The sequence below is a fragment of the Sus scrofa genome, chromosome 9, assembly GCF_054392235.1.
Source record: "Sus scrofa isolate SSC_HxYL_T2T_F1_AM1 chromosome 9, Sscrofa_HxYL_maternal_Yorkshire_Landrace_v2.0, whole genome shotgun sequence".
Classification (NCBI taxonomy): domain Eukaryota; kingdom Metazoa; phylum Chordata; class Mammalia; order Artiodactyla; family Suidae; genus Sus; species Sus scrofa.
In genome coordinates this window covers 76,789,301-76,810,983 of record NC_139391.1, presented here as the reverse complement: position 1 = coordinate 76,810,983, position 21,683 = coordinate 76,789,301, and the positions used below count along the sequence as shown (strand labels likewise).

The 21,683-nt window shown below is 38.4% G+C and overlaps 1 protein-coding gene, 1 long non-coding RNA gene and 1 pseudogene across 4 annotated transcripts in view; 2 read left to right on the top strand and 1 right to left on the bottom strand.

The window, feature by feature from the left end:
* The window catches only part of LOC102158687 (uncharacterized), an 86,610-nt gene that overhangs the window by 24,595 nt on the left and 40,332 nt on the right, over nucleotides 1–21,683 (bottom strand). The window lies entirely within an intron of this gene.
* LRRD1 (leucine rich repeats and death domain containing 1) overlaps nucleotides 1–21,683 on the top strand; it is a 50,613-nt gene that overhangs the window by 2,985 nt on the left and 25,945 nt on the right. Inside the window, exons 1-2 of one of the 3 annotated variants that reach the window (XM_084976972.1) lie at nucleotides 532–928; nucleotides 18,788–20,772. In XM_084976972.1, coding sequence (XP_084833098.1) covers nucleotides 18,868–20,772 — 1,905 coding nt within the window. In that variant the 5' untranslated portion in view covers nucleotides 532–928; nucleotides 18,788–18,867. Of the gene's footprint in view, nucleotides 1–531; nucleotides 981–18,787; nucleotides 20,773–21,683 lie in introns of those variants that run through there. The other 2 variants (XM_084976973.1, XM_021102378.2) reach the window with 2 other exon arrangements.
* LOC110262231 (small ribosomal subunit protein eS19 pseudogene) lies at nucleotides 3,825–4,494 on the top strand (annotated as a pseudogene).

The window sequence follows — 21,683 nt, the reverse complement described above, 5'->3', positions numbered from 1 at the left end:
CATTGTGCTAATAAGTGAAGTAAGTCAGAGAAAGACAAAAGCCATATAATCTCATAAGTATGTGGAATTTAAAAAACCTGAACTCATAGATCCAGAGAATAGATTGGTGGTAACCAGAATTAGGGGAGAGAGGGGGCTTGAAATGAATGAAGTGGGTCAAAAGGTAAAATTTCCTATCAAAGCATAAAGTCTTAGGGCTATAATGTACTGCATGGTGACTGTAGTTAGCAATACTGGATTTTATATTTGAAAGTTGCTCTGGTCGCTCACCTTCAGCCCTGGTTCATGGTTTGGGGCCTCGCCAGGCCTGAAGAATGGCCCCGAGGAGTAACCAAGGCAAAAGAGTTTGGACTCCATGATGCAGTTTGATTGAGCCAAAGATGGTGGTTTGGTGACAGGCTGGGTCCTCCACATCACTAAATGCCATTTCCACCGCACCTTTATTGCCTGCTGTTTCCGGCAGGCAGGAAAACCAGGTTGGATAGAAGTACCACGGAGCAGGACTATCTATGATGTCAGATTAGCTTGGTCAGAGCCTTTAAGGACCAGGGCCCGGGTCAGTGGTTCTCCATCCTGACTGCTCCTTCAAATCAGATGCCTGGGCCTCCCCCGACCAATTAAATCAGAACCCCGATCTCCCTGGGAGATTTTCCAATGCTCAAGCCAAGGACCCAGACGCTCCTCTACTCTACACACTGTGGCCGGCGCGCGTCCCACCTGGGGAATTGAATGGAGGCCCAGGCCTCCTCCCAGGTGCCCTAGTGGGACCCGGGGCCAGCTCACAAACGCGCAGGGGCGCGGCAGAGCACGGGCGCCCGGCCACTCGCCGCGCGGGCCCAGGCTCGCGTCAATACGGAACAGCAGGTGCTGCCATCGCTGGAGTCGTTGGATGCGACCCCTTCCATGACCCCCTGCGGGACGACTCCAGGTGACGCGATGCTCTGTGATTTAACTTCGACGACCCTCTAGGCCAAACCCAGGTTTTCTCCTCCTTCCATTTACACTCAACACCTGCAGTTCTGCATGTCCTCCCTTTCTTGGTGCCTAGGGTTCTCTGTGCCTAGGGATACTCACTTCTAAGTGTGTGCATCCCGTCCCTCGGTGCTTTAGCCTCTCTACACAGTGGCCATTTTTTTCACACTTAGGAAACAATTTGTGGATGCCGTATGATATAAAAATACCCTGTGGCTCCCAGAACGTTTATGTCTTTAAGCTATGTAACATTACACTGGGTCATTGTTGAACTTACAAATATTTAGGAAAACAAAATTGGTATCTATTTTTGCCTATTGGCAATATTTGTTTTCAAATGAAACTCTCAGTGCTTGTGAGAATGAGATGAGACTATGTCATATACATTTTAAAAATATTGTTTAGTTATGTATATCAGCCATAAAAATGTTCACATGGGAATAGTTAAGTAAAATTGATGGCACATCCTTCAACGAACTATTTTTCAGGAATGAAAGATAAACTTTTCAAATATTTTATTTAAAATATGGTATGTTAACTATGATTGATAGTCTATGATGATGTATATGTTTCACATCTGTACTATCCAGCCAAGTATGACTTCTTAGCACTTAAAATGTGGCTAATATGATTGAGGAGCTAAATATAATTTAATTAAATTTAAATAACCACATGTGGTTAGTACTATCATATAGACTAATGATAAACAGTCTTAATTTCATTAAAAAAAGGTATATGTATGATATTTACCACTGCTTATTCCTAAGAAAGGGACATCATAGCTGCTTCTCCAGCATCTCTCCTTCCTTTGGGTTGCTCTAGCTCCCTGATATGTATGTACACACATATTTAGACATATATACAGATCTCATCTCTGACTCAGTTTCTCCTCTAATACCAGTCCAAACTGGGTGCAGCATTCATGGCCAATCTGGGTATCCACATAAGGATGGAGACAAAAGCAACCCCTGTTTAATTCTGCATCTTTTTTTTTTTTTTTTTTTTTTTTTTTTGCTTTTTAGGGCTGCACCTGTGGCATATGTAAGTTTGCAGGCTAGGGGTCAAATCAAAGCTGCAGCTGCTGGCCTACACCACAGTCACTGCAATTGCAGATCCAAGATGTGTCTGTGACCTACACCAAAGCTCATGGCAACGCTGGATCCTAAACCCACTGAGCAAGGCCAGGGATCAAATTCTCATCCTAATGTATACTAGTTGGGTTCATAACCCACTGAGCCACAATGGGAACTCCCAATTCCATATCTTTTAAAAACAACCCTTTTGTTACACAGCAATGTGATTGTACCTAATGCTACTAACTGTACACTTTAAAATGATTAAGAGAATATGGAGTTCCCGTTGTAGCTCAGTGGTTAACAAACCTGACTAGCATCTATGAAGATGCAGGTTTGATCCCTGGCCTCGCTCAGTGGGCTAAGGATCTGGCGTGGCCGTGAGCTGTGATGTAGGTCGACGTGGCTCAGATCCCGTATTGCTGTGCCTATGGCGGAGGCTGGCAGCTATAGCTCTGTGACCCCTAGCCTAGGAACCTCCATTTGCCATTGGTGCGGCACTAAAAAGACAAAAAGAAAAGAAAAAATAATAATAATATAAAATAAAATGATTGAGAATAAATTTTATGTGTGTATTACACACCAAAAAAGCAAAAAAAAAAAGAAAATAATCCTTTTGCAGAAAAACAACCAAACACCTGAGAATAAAACTACCATATATTAGGGTGACCTATCAAGACCACAATCCCATGTATGCAATGCTTACTAAAGTCCAGGGGCTAAAGCCACCTGAAGAAGTCATCCCCACAAAAGCCAACTGCATGATCTGAGCATCTATAAAACACTAAGGTCAAAACTCTAAGGCTATAAACCATGAACCTTACCACCCCATAGTATTAATTTTTCTAGCTGTGTTTATTTTTAAAAGTGTTTAGTCAGTGTACTAGATGTTGCAAATTGTGACCAAAGAATAACAGCCATTCTTCCGCTCCCAAGTTCTTTATCATTAAATATAACCAGGTGGAAGGGAGTCAAAATATCACATTTATTACTGATAAAGCAGTTTAGAGAGAATGGCTTTGTCTACAATTAAGTGAACTTGTAGTAATTCACGACTGAATTTGGCATAATTACTCTGTCATCACAAAGATGGACAACCTTGGCTCCCCCAGCAGGTATGCAGCCCTCTTATTCTATGAAAGACAACTGACTAGAACACAAATCTTTCAGGAAGAAAGTTCAGAAAAAAGAAGCCCCAAAGGAGCTGAGTTTATCTGTCATCCAAGTCTCCTCTGTAGAGGAGATACACTGGAGAGGAGGCTCAAGGCCTAGGGCATTAAAAGAAATGAGTTTCCTCTACATGGAAATATGAAGCCAGGAGAAAGCAGTTACTTCCCCATGTCTCAGGAAGTAAAAGAAAACTTGGACAAACCAGTAACCATTAAATCAAATTAATAAATCAAAAAACAGGAGTTCCCGTTGTGGCGAAGTGGTTAGCAAACTCGACTGGGAACCATGAGGTTGCGGGTTCGGTCCCTGGCCTTGCTCAGTGGGTTAAGGACCCGGCGTTGCCATGAGCTGTGGTGTGTAGGTTGCAGACATGGTTCAGATCCTGCGTTGCTGTGGCTCTGGCGTAGGCTGGTGGCTACGGCTCCGACTGGACCCCTAGCTTGGGAACCTTCATATGCTGCGGGAGTGGCCCTAGAAAAGGCGAAAAGACAAACAAAACAAACAAAAAAACAAATTTTACACAACATTGAAGGAACAGATTATTCCTTTAACATGTAAAATGCTTCAAGAAATAGATTAATTAGGATGTTACTCAGCTCATTTTACCAGCATAGAATAGCCTCAACAGAAAACTGTACAAGAACAGTATAGAAAGGAAAATTATTAGCAAAATTACTAATAAAATAGGTATAAAAATTCTGGGTTTTCTCTTCCCCTGGCTGGCAGCACAGAGGCCGCACGATGCCTGGAGTTACCATAAAAGATGTGAACTAGCAGGAGTTGGTCAGAGCTCTGGCAGTCTTCCTTAAACAGTCTGGAGAGCTGAAGGTTCCTGAAGTGGTGAACACTGTCAAGCTCGCCAAGCATAAAGAGGTCGCTCCCTTTGATGAGAACTGCCTCTATATACGAGGTGCTTCCACAGCACAAAACTTGTACCTCCGAGGCAGCACTGGTGTTGGCTTCATGACAAGATCTATGGGGGCACCAGAGAAAGGGTGCCACACCCAGCCACTTCAGCAGAGGCTCCAAGAGTGTGGCTGACCACATCTCCAAGCTCTGGAGGGGCTAAAAATGGAGGAGAAGGACCAAGATGTGGGCACAAATTGATACCTCAGGGATAGAGAGATCTGAACAGAATCGCTGGACAGGTGGAAGCTGCCAACAAGAAGCATTAGAACAAATGATGCTAGGTTAATAAATTGTCTCATTCCTTAAAAAAAAAATTCTTAGTATATGTTATATTTAATTCAAAAGTGAATTAAAAAGTAATATATCATGACCAAGTTTGATTTATCCAAGAAATGTCACACCTTCAATAAGGAAAATCTACTAATACAATATACCACATTAGTAGATTAAGGAAATAAGACAGCTGCTATCATTGCTCCTATTCCACACTGTGCAGAAGTGCTTAACAAATGCAATTAAGACCATAAAAATAAAAGAGAACCAGATAAAAAGAAACAAAAACTGCCAAAATTTATGATACTGTACTTATAAAAAATACAGGAGAATGTATAAATGTATTAGAACTAATAAGAGAGCCCAGTCAGATTGCTGGATACAAAGTCAACATACAAATATCAGTAGCATTCCTATATATTGATATTTTAAAAACTAAAAAAAGATATAGGAGTTCTCGTTATAGCTCACGGAAATGAACTCAACTTGTATCCATGAGAATGCAGGTTCGATCCCCGGCCTCACTCAGTGAATTGAACAATCTGGTGTTGTGAGCTGTGGTGTAGGTCACATACATGGCTTGGATCTGCGTTGCTATGGCTGTGGTGTAGGCTGGCAGCTGTAGCTCTAATTCAACCCCTATCCTGGGAACTTCCATATGCCGCAGGCACAGCCCTCAAAAAAAAGAAAAAATATATAGAAAATATATATCATTCCCAACAGCAATAGAAATATATCACATTATTAAATAAGACTCAATATCATTTATTTCCCAAATTAATTTAAAATTTTAATTCAATTCTTTTTTTAATTTTTTTTTTTTTTGTCTTTTGTCTTTTTGTTGTTGTTGTTGTTGTTGTTGCTATTTCTTGGGCCGCTCCCGCGGCATATGGAGGTTCCCAGGCTAGGGGTTGAATCGGAGCTGCAGCCACCGGCCTACGCCAGAGCCACAGCAACGCAGGATCCGAGCCGCGTCTGCAACCTACACCACAGCTCACGGCAACGCCGGATCGTTAACCCACTGAGCAAGGGCAGGGACCGAACCCGCAACCTCATGGTTCCTAGTCGGATTCGTTAACCACTGCGCCACGACGGGAACTCCTTTTTTTTAATTTTTTAAATTTTTTTATTACTCAGTGAATTTACTACATTTATAGTTGTACATGATCATCACAGCATTTCCATCCCAAACCCCCAGTGCATTCCCCACCCCCCAACCTGTCTCCTTTGGAAACCAGTTCTTCAAAGTCTGTGAGTAAGTATCTGTTCTGCAAAGACGTTCATTGTGTCCTTTCTTCAGATTGCACATGTCAGTGATAGCATTTGATGTTGGCATCTCATTGTCTGATTGACCTCACTTAGCATGATAATTTCTAGGTCCATCCATGTTGCTAAAAATGCCGGTATTTCGTTCCTTTTAATGGCTGGATAATATTCCATTGTGTATATGTACCATTTCTTATTTTCCCACTCCTCTGTCAATGGACACTGAGGTAGTTTCCATGTCTTGGCTATTGCAAAAGATGCTGCAATAAACATTGGAGTACATGTGTCTTTCGGAGTCATGGTTTTCTCTGGATAGATGCCCAGGAGTGAGATTGCTGGATCAAATGGTAGTTCTATTTTTAGTTTTCTGAGGAATCTCCATACTGTTTTCCACAGTGGTTGTATCAATTTACAACCCCACCAACAGTGCAATAGGGTTCGTTTTTCTCCACACCCTCTCCAGCACTTATTGTTTGATGGCCATTCTGGCTGGTGTGAGGTGGTACCTCATAGTGGTTTTGATTTGCATTTCTCTAATAATGAATGATGCTGAACATCTTTTCATGTGTGTTTTGGCCATTTGTATGTCTTCTTTGGAGAAGTGTCTGTTTAGATCTTATGCCCATTTTTTGCTGGGGTTGTTTGTTTTTTGGTATAGAGCTGCAGAAGGTGTTTATAAATTTTGGAGATTAATCCCTGTCAGTAGATTCATTTGCCAAGATTTTCTTCCACTCTGTGGGTTATCTTTTCATTTTGTTTAGTTTCCTTTGCTGTGCAGAAACTTTTAAGTTGATTAAGTCCCATTTGCTTATTTTTGTTTTTACTGTCATTACTCTAAGAGGTGGATCTGAGAAGATATTGCTGTCGTTTATGTCGGAGAGTGTTTGGCCTATGTTTTCCTCTAGGTGTTTTATAGTGTCTGGTCTTATATCTAGGTCTCTGATCCATTTTGAGTTTATTTTTGTGTATGGTGTTAGGAAGTGTTCTAATTTCATTCCTTTACATGTGCCTGTCCAGGTTTCCCAACACCACTTATTGAAGTGTGGCCCATTGTATATTCTTGCCTCCTTTGTCATAGATCAGTTGGCTGTAAGTGCATGGGTTTAATTCTGGGCTTTCTATCCTGTTCCACTGATCTATATGTCTGTCTTTGTGAGAGTACCATACAGTTTTGATGAAAGTTGCTTTATAGTATAGTCTGAATTCAGGGAGCCTGATTCCTCCAGCTTCATTTTTCTTTTTCAGGATATCTTTGACTATTCTGGGTCTTTTGTGCTTCCAAACAAACTTTAAAATATTTTGTTCGAGTTCTGTGAAAAATGTCCTTGGTAATTTGATGAGGATAGCATTGAATCTGTAGATTGCCTTGGGTAGTATAGTCATGTTGATAATATTGACTCTTCCAATCCAAGAGCATGGTATGTCTTTTCATCTTATTTGTGTCATTTTTGATTTCTTTCATCAGTGTCTTATAGTTTTCAGAGTACATGTCTTTTGTCTCTTTAGGCAGCTTTATTCCTAGGTATTTTATTCTTTTGGATGTGATGGTAAACAGGATTGCTTCCCTAATTTCTCTTTCTGATCTTTCATTGTTGGTTTATACAAATGCCGTCAATTTCTGTGTATTAATTTTGTATCCTGCAGCTTTGCCAAATTCATGGATGAGCTCTAACAGATTTCTGGTAGAGTCTTTAGGATTCTCTAGGTATAGTATCATGTCATCTGCAAATAGTGATAGTTTTACTTCTTCCTTTCCAATTTGGATTCCTTTTATTTCTTTTACTCATCTGATTGCTGTGGCTAGGACTTCCAAAACTATGTTGAATAGTGGTGAGAGTGGACATGCTTGTTTGTTCCTGATATCAGCAGGAATTCTTTCAGCTTTTCACCATTGAGAATGATGTTAGCTGTGGGTTTGTCATATATGACCTTTATCATGTTCAGGTAGGTTCCCTCTATGCCCACTTTCTGAAGGGTTTTTATTAGAAATGGGTGTTGGATTTTGTCAAAGGCTTTTCCCGTGTCTATTGAGAGGATCATATGGTTTTTATTCTTCAGTTTGTTAATGTGATGTATCACACTGATTGATTTGCAGATATTGAAGAATCCTTGCATCCCTGGGATAAATCCAACTTGATCATGATGTACAATCCTTTTAATGTATTGTTGCATGCAGTTTCCAAGTATTTTGTTGCGGATTTTTGCATCGATGTTCATCAGTGAAATTGGCCTGTAGTTTTTGTTTTTTTTTTTTTTTTTTTGTGGTGTCTTTGTCTGGTTTTGGTATCCAGGTGATGGTGGCCTCATAGAATGAATTAGGGTGTGTCCCTTCTGTGATTTTTTGGAATAGCTTCGGAAGGATAGGTGTTAGCTCTTCTCTAAAGGTTTGATAGAATTCGCCTGTGAAGCCATCTGGTCCTGGACTTTTGTTTGTTGGAAGTTTTTTAATCACAGTTTCAATTTCAGTTCTTGTGATGGGTCTGTTCATCTTTTCTATTTCATCTTGGCTTATTCTTGGAAGATTGTACTTTTCTAAGAATTTGTCTGTTTCTCCTAGGATTTCCATTTTATTGGCGTATAGTTGCATATAGTAGTCTCTTATGACCCTTTGTATTTCTGTGGTGTCCATTGTTACTTCTCCTTTTTCATTTCTAATTTTATTGATTAGAGTCCTCTCTCTTTTTTTCTTGGTAAGTCTGGATAAGGGTTTGTCAATTTTGTTGATCTTTTCAAAGAACCAGCTTTTCGTTTCATTGATCTTTTCTATGGTTTTCTTTGCTTCTATTTCATTGATTTCTGTTCTGATCTTTTTGATTTCTTTCCTTCTACTAACTTTAGGTCTTGTCTGTTCTTCTCTCTGGAGCTGCTTTAGATGTAAAGTTAGCTTATTTATTTGAGTTTTTTCTTGTTTCCTGAGGTGGCCTTGTATTTCTATAAACTTTCCTCTTAGAACTGCTTTTACTGCATCCCATAGGTTTTGGAGTGTCATATTTTGTTGTCATTTGCTTCTAGGTATTTTTTAATTTCCTCTTTGATTTCTTCAGTGATCCATTGGTTGTTTAGTAGCATGTCGTTTAGTCTCCACTTGTGTTTTTTGTAGTTTTTTTCTTGTTGATTTCCAGTCGTATAGTGTTGTGGTCAGAAAAGATGCTTTTGATATGATATCAATTTTCTTAAAGTTACCAAGGCTTGATTTGTAGCCCAGGATGTGATCAATGTTAGAGAATGTTTCATGTGCACTTGAGAAGAATGTGTATTCTGTTGCTTTTGGATGGAATGTCCTATAAATATCTATTAAGTCCATCTGGTAATGCTTCATTCAGGGCCTGTGTTTCCTTACTGATTTTCTGTCTGGATGATCTGTCCATTGCTGTAAGTGGGGTGTTCAGTTCCCCCGCTATTACTGTGTTATTGTCAATTTGTCCTTTTAAGGTTGTTAGCAGTTGCCTTCTATATTGTGGTGATGCTATTTTTGGTGCATAGATATTTTAAATTGTTGTATCTTCTTCTTGGATTGATCCTTTGATCATTATGTAGTGTCATTTCTTGTGTCTCAAAATATTCTTCATTTTAAAGTCCATTTTGTCTGATATGAGTATTGCTACTTCAGCTTTCTTTTGATTGCTGTTTGTGTGGAATATTTTCTTCCATCCTCTCAATTTGTATGTGTCCCTAGAAGTCAAATGGATCTCTTGAAGACAGCATATATATGGATCTTATTTTTGTATGCATTCAGCCAGTCTATGTCTTTCAGTTGGGGCGTTTAGTCCATTAACATTTAAGGTAATTATTGTTATGTATGTTCTTATTGCCTTTTTAGTAATTGCTTTGGATTTGTTTTTGTTGCTCTTTTTTCTTCCCTTCTTCTCTTGTTCTCTCTTCTTCTGGTTTGATGACTATCTTTAGTGTTGTATTTGAGTTAATTTTTCTTATTTGTTTGTGTATCAATTGCAGCTTTTGGGTTTGCTGTTACTCTGAAGTTTTGATATAAGAGTCTATACATATACAAAATTGTTTAAAATTGTTGGTCTCTTAATTGCAAGTGCATCTCCAGTGTCCTGCATTTGTACCCTCTTCTCATTTTTATGGCATTTTGATTTCTTATTTTGGTGGCATAATTGTGCATGGATGATTTTGTATCTTTACTGTATATATTCCTTTACTGGTGAGCTTTGCCATTTGCGGTATTTTTGTTTCCTGTTGTGGCCTTTTCTTTTCTGCCTAGAGAAGTTCCTTTAGTATTTGTTGTAAAGCTGGTTTAGTGTTGCTGAATTCTCCTAGCTTTTGCTTGTGTGAAGCTTTTGATTTCTCCTTCAAACCTAAATGAGAGCCTTGCTTGGTAAAGTAGTCTTGGTTGGAGGTTTTTTCCTTTCATCACTTTAAGTATATCACACCACTCCCTTCTGGCCTGCAGAGTTTCTGCTGAAAAATCTTCCAATAATCTTATAAGGGTTCCCTTGTAAATTATTTGTTTCTTTTTCCTAGCTGCCTTCAATATTTTCTCTTTAGTTTTGGTAGTTTGATTAATATGTGTCTCCGGGTGTTCCTTCTTGGGCTTATTTTATATGGTACTCATTGCACTTCCTGGCTTTGAGTAAGTGGTTCCTTTCCCATGTTAGGGAAGTTTTCAACTATTATCTCTTTGAATATTTTTTTCTGTCCCTTTCTCTCTCTCTTCCCCTTCTTGCACCCCTATAATATGGATGTTGGCGCATTTAACATTGTCCCAGAGTTCTCTGAGACTCTCATCATTTGTTTTCCATCTTCTTTCTCTTTTCTGTTCCACATCACTGATTTCTACTAATCTGTCCTCCACCTTGCTTATTTGTTCTTCTGCCTCCTGTATTCTGCTGTTAGCTGCTTCTAGTGAATTTTTTATTTCAGTTATTGTATTTTGCATCTCTTCATGTTTAAGTTTTATAACTTGTATCTCTTTGCTCAGTGTTTCCTGTAAGTTATCCATCTTTGCCTCCAGTTTATTCCCAATGTCTTGCATCATCTTCAGCATCAACAGCCTAAAGCCTGTTTCCTGGAGGCTGAGACTCTCCTGATCACTTAGCTGTTTTTCTGGGTTTTTTTCTTTCTTCCTCATCTGAGTTATAGTTCTCCGTCTTTTCATTTTTACAGGTTTTTGGTGTGGTGACCTTTTTACAGATAATAGAATTGTAGCCTCTCTTACTTCTGGTGTCTGCCCCCTTGTGGCTGAAGTTGGCATGGGGGCTTGCTGTAGGCTTCCTGATGGGAGGGACTGGTGCCGCCCACTGGTAGATGGAGCTGATTCCTATCCCTCTGTTGGGTGGGGCTTTGTCTCTGGGTGAGATTAGAGGTGGCTGTATGCCTGGGGGGTCTTTAGGCAGCCTGTTTACTGATGCATGGGGCTGTGATCCCACCTGGATTGATGTTTGGCCTGGGGCTTCTTAGCACTGAAGGGTGGGGCCAGGTTTTCCCAAAGTGGCCACCTCCAGAGAAACACAGGCTGATGAATATTCCCAAGAGCTTTGCTTCCAATGCCCTTCTCCCACAACAAGCCACATTCACCCCTGTTTTCCCAGGATGTCCTCCAAGAACTGCAGTCAGGTCTGGCTCAGATTCCTAGGGGGACTTTGCTTTGCCCTGGGACCCAGTGCACATAAAAGTCTGTGTGAACCTTTTAAGAATGGGGTCTCTGTTTGCCCCAGTCCCATGGAGCTCCTGCACACAGGGCCCACTGGCCTTCAATGCCAGATGCTCCAAAGGTCAGATTCTCCCAATGCCAGATCCCCATGCATGGGAACGTGATGTGGGGCTCAGAACTCTCACTCCTGTAGGTGAGTCTCTGTGATACAGTTACTTTCCAGTCCGTGGGGCTTCCCACCTGGGAGGTATTGAGTTGCTTATATCATGTAATCGCTCCTCCTACCTCTTGATGTGGCCTCCTTTTTGTCTTCTGGAGTAGGATATCTTTTTGAAAGTTTCAAGTTAATTTGATTGGATATTGCTCAGCATTGGGTTGTAATTTTGTTGTATTTAAGAGAGAAGTTGAGCTCCAGTCCTTCTATTCCACCATCTTTATCTCGTGTCCTTAATTCAGTTCTTATTGAAATACAAGCAAGATATTTTGTGGAACTTGACACACTGATCCTGAAACTGATCTAGCTATGTAAAGAACTTAAAATTAAGCACCATAGTTTTGAAGAAAAACAATAAGTGAGAGTGCTTTCTTTACTAGATACCAAGTTTTATTATAATGTTATAATATTAAAAAACATGTAGCATTGAAGCAAACTTAGACAAATAGATTAAACAGAATTGAAAGTCCAGAAACTCCTCCCACACATATGTGATATATGATTGAGGCAACATTAGTCATCAATAAAGAAAGGGCTTATTCTTCAATAAACAACTGAGTAGAAATATGAGAAAAAGTTAAATAAGATCTCTACCTCATAGTAAACAAAAAGTAATTTCCATATATTAAAGAACCAACTGTAAAAGGCAAAGCATAAAATGTTTTAGATGCTGGATATCTTTCATTTGTGCCTTGTATCAGTCCTTCCTGCATAACACTTTATTAAGCTCATAATTCTGGGTTAGCCATTTGGGGTTGACTCAGCTGGACAGTTCTTTTCATAACTGTGGCTGGGCTCATCTATGCAACTGTAGTCAGCTGCCAGTCAGCTAGGTCACTCTGCTTCTGAATGTTGGTGGCTAAAGGCTGGGGTAATGAGCCAGATGTCTCTCAGCCTCCAGTAGGCTACCCATACTTCACAAAGGTTGGGATCTCAAAAACACAGATCATGGTTATATCAAAAACTGTTGGAGAGAATAGCTCTATAAGCTCCAGTGTCCACATCTCTCAAAACTCTGCTTGCATCATGTTTGGTTAATATCCCATCAGCCAAAAGAAGTCATATGGCCCAATGAGATTCAGGAGGTGGGGAAACAGATTCTACCTCTTGGAGGACATACAGAAATGGGAAACATTTATGGCCATTGTTGTAATTTCTGATTCTGCTTTCTGTCCCCAGAGGCTAAATGATACAGATTGGATCAACTGTCTTTCATGATCTTTGGTTTCCATTTGAATTTAGCAAATGGGGAACTAGCACAGGGATAAAAGGAAGGAGGAGAGTGAGAGTGAAGATTTATTCTCTGGTGCTGCAGCACATTGCTGCAGACTGACTGGTCTCTGTATCCAAAGGCCCGGCTCCAATCAGGTGGCCTTTCTCCACAGCGCACTGTCTCAGTTCTATGTATGTATATCTATTTCTCTCTCGCTCTATCTATATCTTTCTTTCTCCCCCACCCCAGGATATAGCATTATCCTTTATGGTTTCCCTTCACTCTCCCCATACCTTTGTAAATAAGCTCTCTGTTACATTTTCCTCAAATTACTCAATTTCAATGGATCGTGTCTTTCCTGAGGGACTCTAATTATATAGAAGTAAATATGTTGGAGTTCCTGTTGTGGCTCAGTAGTAATGAACCCGACTAGCATCCATGAGGATGGGGGTTCAATCCCTGGCCTTGCTCAGTGGGTTAAGGATCTGGCGTTGCAGTGAACTTCAGTGTAGGTTGCAGATATGGCTCTGATCTGGCATTGCTGTGGCTGTGGTATGCCGGCAGCTGCAGCTCCAATTCAACCCCTAGCCTGGGACTTCCATATGCCATGGATGTGGCCCTAAAAAGACCAAAAAAAAAAAAAAGTAAATACAGAAGAATTTCTTAAGTGAGGCACAAAAGGCAAAAACTATAACATTAAAATATGACAAAACACACTGTAGGTATATTTTGACTTATCCATAGTTGATGTTATAGTTAAAGCTGTCTAAGCCATACATTTTGAGAAACTTTTGAGTGGAGACCATTTAGACACAGATTTTTTTTTTTTTTTAGGGCCACACCTGTGGCACATGAAGGTTCCCAGGCTAGGGGTTAAATTGGAACTATAGCTGCTGGCCTACACCACAGCCACAGCAATGCAGGATCTGAGCCGTGTCTACAACCTACACCACAGCTCATGACAATGCCAGATCCTTAACCCACTGAGCAAGGCCAGCAGTTGAACTTTCAGCCTCATGGTTCCTAGTTGAATTCGTTTCCATTGCGCTACCAGGGGAACTCCTGGACACAGATTATTTTAATAACCTTTAACACTCACTTAAAGCAAAAGCCAAAGGGATACTGATTAAACCCCAATCTAGTCTGGTGTGGATAAGGTTATGTTGAAGTTAGATCTACGCATAGAAATAATATATAATTTATTTAATATGTCTCCTATTATGGACATTTATGTTATTTCCAACTGGTTACCATTACCAACAATGCTTTTTGTGTCCACTTAAGTATTCATTCTCTATATACTAAAGTCATGAAGACATTTTCACTCAGTGCATTAAGGATCTGGAGTTGCCAAAAGTTACAGAGTAGGTCATAGATGAGGTTTGGATCCTGCGTTGCTGTGGCTGTGGTGTAGGTTGGCAGCTGCAGTTCCGATTCAACCCCTAGACCGGGCACTTCCATATGCCACAGGTAGGGCCGTAAATAAATAAATAAATAAATAAATAAATAAATAAATAAGCAAGCAAGCAAGAAAGCATCATGACTATCTTTGGTCCTTTGTTTAATCTAAGTACTTTAAGAATCAGCTTGTCAAGTTCCACAAAAATAAGATCAGGATTTTGATTGGAATTTTATAGATCAATTTGAAGACAAACCTATTTAGGTTTTGTCCAATTTCTCTCATTACATTTTCGTGGTCACATTAAATAGTATTTTTTTGTAGAAATCTTACACATTTTTAGATTTATTCCTATATACTTGATATTTCTTTATCATAAATGAAACCTCTTTTTTTTATAATGATTTTTATTTTTTCCATTATAGCTGGTTTACATTGTTCTGTCAATTTTCTTCTGTACAGCAAGGTGACCCAGTCACATATACATGTATACATTCTTTTTTCTCACATTGTCATTCTCCATCATAAGTGACTAGATACAGTTTCTAGTGCTATATAGCAGGATCTGATTGCTTATCCATTCCAAAGGCAATAGTTTTCATCTATTAACCCCAAATTCCCAATCCATCCCACTCCTTCCCCCTCCCCCTTGGCAATAAGTCTGTTCTCCATGTCCAAGATTTTCTTTTCTGTGGAAAGTTGCATTTGTGCCATATATTAGATTCCAGATATAAGTGATATCATATGGTATTTGTATTTTTCTTTCTGACTTACTTCACTTATTATGAGTCTCTAGTTTCATCCATGTTGCCACAAATGGCTTTATTTTGTTGTTTTTTATGGCTGAGTAGTATTCCATTGTGTATATATACATCTTCTTAATCCATTCATCTGTCAGTGGACATTTAGGTTGTTTCCATGTCTTGGCTATTGTGAATAGTGCTGCAATAAACACATGGGTGCATGTGTCTATTTCAAGGAATGTTTTGTCTGGATATATGCCCAAGAGTGGGATTGCTGGGTCATTTGGTAGTTCTATGTATAGTTTCCTAAGGTAGCTCCATACTGTTTTCCATCGTGGTTGTACCAACTGACATTCCCACCAACAGTGCAGGAGGGTTCCCTTTTCTCCACACCCTCTCCAGCATTTGTTATTTGTGGACTTATTAATGATGGCCATTCTGAATGGTGTGAGGTGGTACCTCATAGTAGTTTGATTTACATTTCTCTAATGATCAGTGATGTTGAACATTTTTTCATGTGCTTGTTGGCCATTTGCATATCTTCTTTGGAGAAATGTCTATTCAGGTCTTTTGCCCATTTTTCCATTGTGTTTTTGGCTTTTTTGCTGTTGAGTTGTATAAGTTGTTTGCATATTTTAGAGATTAAGCCCTTGTCAGTTGCATCATTTGAAACTATTTTCTCCCATTCTGTAAGTTGTCTCTTTTTTTATGGTTTCCTTTGATGTGCAAAAGCTTGTCAGTTTGATTAGGTCCCATTGGTTTATTTTTGCTTTTATTTCTGTTGCTTTGGGAGACAGATCTGAGAAAACATTTGTAAGGTTGCTATCAGAAAATGTTTTTCCTATGTTCTCTTCTAGGAATTGAATGGTGTCTTGTCTTACATTTAAGTCTTTAAGCCATTTTAGGTTTACTTTTGTGCATGGTGTGAGGGTGTGTTCCAGTTTCATTGATTTACATGCAGCTGTATAAATGACACCTCTTTAAACTTTCATTCTAACTCCTTTTTGTTAGCATAAGAAATGAAATTGACTTTTTATGTTTAGTTTGTATTCAACAACATTAATCAATGTTCATCAATTCTAATAATTTATCTGTAGATGATCTTAGATTTTCTACATACATAATAACACTATTTGTGACTAATGATATTTATTTATTCTTTTATAATTTTCCATAACATTTTTCTTTGCCTCATGTCACTGGCTAAGATCTCTAATGCAATACTGAACAGAAGTGATAGAGGGCATTTTCTTGTTTCCAATATCAAAGGAAAAGTTTTTGCTATTTCAGCACTAGGTATGATTATGTATTGTATAATTTTTATGAAAACCATTTAGCAAATTAAGGAAATTCCCATCTATTCCTAGTTTTCTTTAAAGTCATGAAAATGGTTGCAATTTATCAAGTACTTCTGCATCTATTAAAATGATAATTTTTTATTCTGTAATATTTCAGTGTGGAAAAATGAATTAATTTTCTAATGTTAAAATCAAACCTTGTATTTCTGGGAGAAATGCAAATTAGTCACAAAATATTCATCTTCTTTTATATTTCTATTTTTAGACATAGAGAAGAGTATTACAATATATAGAATTTTTGCATTTTTGCCTTCAGTAAAACTGGTCTGTGATTTTATTATTCATATTCTCCTCCTTAGGTGTTGATATCAGGTTAGTGCTAGTCTCACAAAACATGATGAAAATTATTCCGTATCAGTTTAATAGAAAGAATTTTTGGAGGGTGATCAAGGTGATGGGGTATGAGGACATGGAGCTCACTTCCCCCCACAAACACATAAAAAATACATCTACATGTGGAACATTTCTCACAGAAAACCCACTGCAAACAGGCAGATCTCCTATCCAACCAAAACTGAAAGATCTCCATGTAACTGGGTAAGACAAAAAAAGAAAAAAAAAAGGCATCCCGTGGGGATTGGTGTCTCTGGAAGGGATCTGCAAGTACAAGAAAGTTCACATGGGTGGACCCGTGCCCAGAAGCACTGCCTTCCCTGCTGAGAAATCTATTAAGACAGATAGAAGGGCTGGAGAAGGCTTTACTCTACTCACAAGGAGTGCTTGTGTGCTGGCTTGCTAACAATCAGGTTAGAAAGAGACTTGCACTGGCAGCTGCCACCTTGTTGTACTTCCCAATCCAAAGGGGAAAACACCCTGGTCCCACTCACTCCACACCACAGGCTGGCCCAAGATCAGAGCAAAGATTCAGTCTCACTACACAGAGGCAGACTGGGGCATCTGAGTTGTGATCTGTGGAGGACTGCCAAGATCACTGTCAGCATATTTGGAGACTGCAGGCTGAACTGGGCAGACACTGTCAACTTGTGGACCAGGCAATGCCACAAGAACATACGGCAGCTAAGCGCTTAATCTCTGGTAGACAGATCCTTGGCAGAACTATGCAGCAATTCATTTCCCAGTAAGAATGCCCTGACTCTGCCTACTTCACATGGTTGCTTAACTTGAGATCTGGGGAAGACAAATCCCTGGAAAAGTTTGCCATGGAGGCAGCCCAGATCCCAGGTGGCAGCATAATTCTTCACTTCCTGCAGCCACAGCAGGCTGCTACCCACCATAGCACTGCACTAGATTTGGGATCAACACAGAAAGAAAGAGCTGCAACCTCGGGCTACTTTTGAGTGGAACTGTGGACACCTACACAAGTAACACACAGGGTTTTTGTGATCACATGGGCCTCATTTTCTTCAACAATCACTCCTTTTAGGGCAGGGCTCACATTCAAGGGCAATGGAGTCTGATCAAACCCAACCCTTAGGGCTTCTACTCCAACAACTGGGGAGCAGATCCTACTCCCTATAAGGCAGTGACAGACACAGTGCGGAGGAAGCCCCACTTCACATCCATCACAGTTTCTAGACAGCATAACACCAATCACACCTTCTACCAAGGGGATAACAGCTAGCACACCCTGAGGAAAGATGTAGCTGCTATCCACATCAAAACTAGCCCTTGTACCAGAAATACTGGAAACACAATCTTCAAAAGGATGATCCCACAGAAAAAGCCACCTTTTGTGTGTGTGTGTGTCTTTTTAAGGCCACACTCATGGCATATGGAAGTTCCCAGGCTAGGGGTCAAATAGGAGCTAGAGCTGCCAGTCTATGCCACAGCCATAGCAACACCAGATCCTTAACCCCCTGAGCAGGGCCAGTGATTGAACCTATGTCCTCATGGATACCAGCTGGATTTGTTAGTGCTGAGCCACAGCTGGAACTCCAAAACAAACTTTCAAGACCACATAGCTGTTTCTCCTAAATTCACAGACAGAGAAAGCTAAGTAAAATAAAAAAGCAGAGGAACTATTCCTAGTCAAAGGAATAAGAGAAATCTCCTGAAAATAGTAAAACAGGCCTCACTACTCTACTAGACCCTAAGTTCAAAAAGGATGTAATAAAAATGCTAAAGGAATTTAGAAAGATTACTGATAAAAGATGCAAATCACTGGAAAATACAAAGATGAGTCAATCAAAATTAGACAATTCAATTGCTGAGATAAAAACCCATCTAGAAACAATGAATAGCAGATTAAATGACACTTCAGTACCATATGTAAATCTGCAATGTCCACAATGAGAATGGCATTCTCTGCCTGTGGCATGAGTGGTCACTGGTTGTCCGTTTTCTGTCTTCCAAAACTTGTTGAATTATTTTATTCCCTTGTGTCTCCTTCCTCATTTTCTTTAATTTTTTTATCCCTTTCTATAATTTTAATGTGATTTTAAGAGTGTCATGTGATAAATGCATGTAATCAATAAAATATCCTTAGCCAGTAATTATACCTAAATTAGTTTATCATTTATATATGTATTTTTATAATTATCAAATTATTCATTAGAGAATTAAAATTCATTTGTAATTTTAACATCTTATACTTCTTTTAAAAAATCAACATTTGTTTTGTAGGTTTCAAAGGAAAAAATTAAACATGAAAACTAGAAGTGAGTTAAAAACCTGTGATGGTATAAAACCAATCTGCAAAAAAGATGTCTGAAAAGGAGAGTACTCCAGAAGAGATAGAGGATGTCACTAGTCAACTTAGGGAAGAATCTACATCATGGTCAGTGGAGGAATCTGGATTTATTAAAGAATCATCAAGTTCATTAAAGGAAGCCTCTGATGGGACACCTTCCAACCAAATTAGTGAAATGCGTCCTAGAAAAAATATGTTAGGTATACATGATGATACATCAACATCCTCCTCTGGAAGTAAGGCTAAGAGATTTTCTGAAATAATCACTAGACCTGACAGCTTGCAGTCAAAAACTGAGATTTCACCAAGTTCGTCATTATCAATAACTGGGATGACTGCTGAATATCAAGCTTTCCTTGAAACATTAGAAAAAATTAGTCCACAACTCTCTGAAGAAAGTCAGAAAGGATTTGCTTTAGGACTAGATAACTTTACAGTTAACCTTAAAGCCAAGGGTTTACAAGAATTCCCTAAGGACATTTTAAAAACCAATTATGTAAAATATCTAAATTTAGATGAGAACAAAATAAAAAGCTTTAAAGGGGTAGACCCAAGTGATCTGCTAGGACTTGAAATTTTATCCATGAAAGAAAATGGGTTATCATCACTTCCATCTGAAATTCAGTTACTTCATAATTTAAAGACATTAAATGTCAGTCACAATCAAATATCGCATATACCTAAAGAACTATCTCAGCTTGGGAATATCAGACAACTCTTTTTAAATAATAATTGTATTGAGGGTTCTCCTTCTGGCTTGGAAAGTCTTGGAAACTTAGAAATTTTAAATTTGGCTAAAAATAAGTTAAGACATATACCAGATACTCTATCTAGTTTGAAAAAATTGAGGGGTCTCAATCTGGAATATAATCAGTTAACAATATTTCCTAAAGCTCTGTGCTTCCTTCCAAAGTTAATTTCACTAAATCTTACTGGAAACCTGATAAGCAGTTTGCCAAAAGAAATTAAGGAGCTTAAGAATTTAGAGAAACTTTTACTTGATCACAATAAACTCACCTTTTTGGCTGTGGAAATTTTTCGACTGCTCAGAATGAAAGAACTCCAACTGACTGATAATAAATTGGAAGTTATTTCACACAAAATTGAGAATTTTAGAGAACTTAGGATTCTAGTACTTGACAAAAATTTATTGAAAGATGTACCAGAGAATATTTCCCACTGTGTAATGTTGGAATTCCTTAGTCTTAGTGATAATAAATTAACAGAACTTCCCAAGAACATCCATAAGCTTAAAAATTTAAGAAAACTCCATATAAACAGAAATAATATAATAAAAATACCTGAAGATATTTCACATCTTAATAATATGTTCAGCCTAGAATTTGCAGGAAATATAATCACAGATTTTCCCATTGAAATAAAAAACTGCAGAAAAATAACTAAAGTTGAATTAAGTTATAATAAAATAATATATTTTCCGCTAGGTTTGTGCGCTTTAGAGTCTCTTTATTATCTGAGTTTTAATGGAAATTACATTTCAGAAATACCTGAAGACATATCTTTCAGTAAACAACTGCTTCATTTAGAGTTTAATGAAAACAAACTCCTCATATTTTCTGAGCACTTATGCTCTCTTATTAATCTTGAATACCTGGATCTTGGTAAAAACAAAATAAAGAAAATTCCACCATCTATTTCTAATATGGTATCACTCCATGTTCTTATTTTATGCTGTAATAAACTGGAAACTTTCCCTATAGAAGTGTGTACTTTAGAAAATTTGCAAGTACTTGATCTTTCAGAAAATCAAATACAGAATATTCCTCCAGAGATCTGTAACTTAAAAGGAATCCAGAAATTAAACATCTCAAGCAATCAATTTATTTATTTTCCTATTGAACTTTGCCAACTTCAATCACTGGAAGAGCTGAATATAAGTCAGATAAATGGGAGAAAGGTAAGAGACATATTTTGGGCTTTGTGGGAAGATAGGACTGAAGGGGATCAAAATTTAAGCTGTAGTATTTGTGTGTGTGTGTGCACGCGCATGCACGCACGCATACACACACGTGCAATGAGTGTTTAATTTAGTTAGAATATTTTATTTTGTAAAGGATAGTTTTGTTGTTTTTTTTTTTTTTTCTGCTTTTTAGGGCTGCACCATGGCATATGGAAATTCCCAGGCTAGGGGTTGAATCAGAGCTGCAGCTGCCGGCCTACACCACAGCCATAGCAACTCAAGATCCAAGCACTGTTTGAGACCTACACCAATAGCTCAGAGCAATGCCGGATCCCTGACCCACTGAGCGAGGCCAGGGATTGAACCCACGTGCAAATGGATAGTAGTCAGATTCACTTCTGCTGCACCACGATGGGAACTCTAGGATAGCTTTTTTTTTTTTTTAACCCAAAATGTGGCTTACAAATAAATTTTCAACATAATAGATTTATAGGAAAATATTTCATTAAAATGAAATGTCAAGTAATTAATACTTACAACTTTATAGGTTTATTTTTATTTCCGTTTAATAATAAAAGGAGTTTTAAAGTTGCTGATATAACATTATTGAAAATTTGGAAAGTTGTGAAAAAGAAGTAAAAAAATTCCACAAGCATACTGTCATAAATGCTGGTCATAGGTTGATACAACTTTTACTTTTGCTTCTTATATATATGATTTTATAAACAATTATAAAAATACTGTTTACTCAATTTTAAATTCTTTTAAATATTTTCACTTCTTATAAGAATTTTCCCATGATATAAAATCTTAATCTTCTAATCTTAATAATCTTCTTAATCTTAATAATCATAATCTCAATAATTACTATAAACAATACATGATTTATGTAACTAATCCATTGCTGG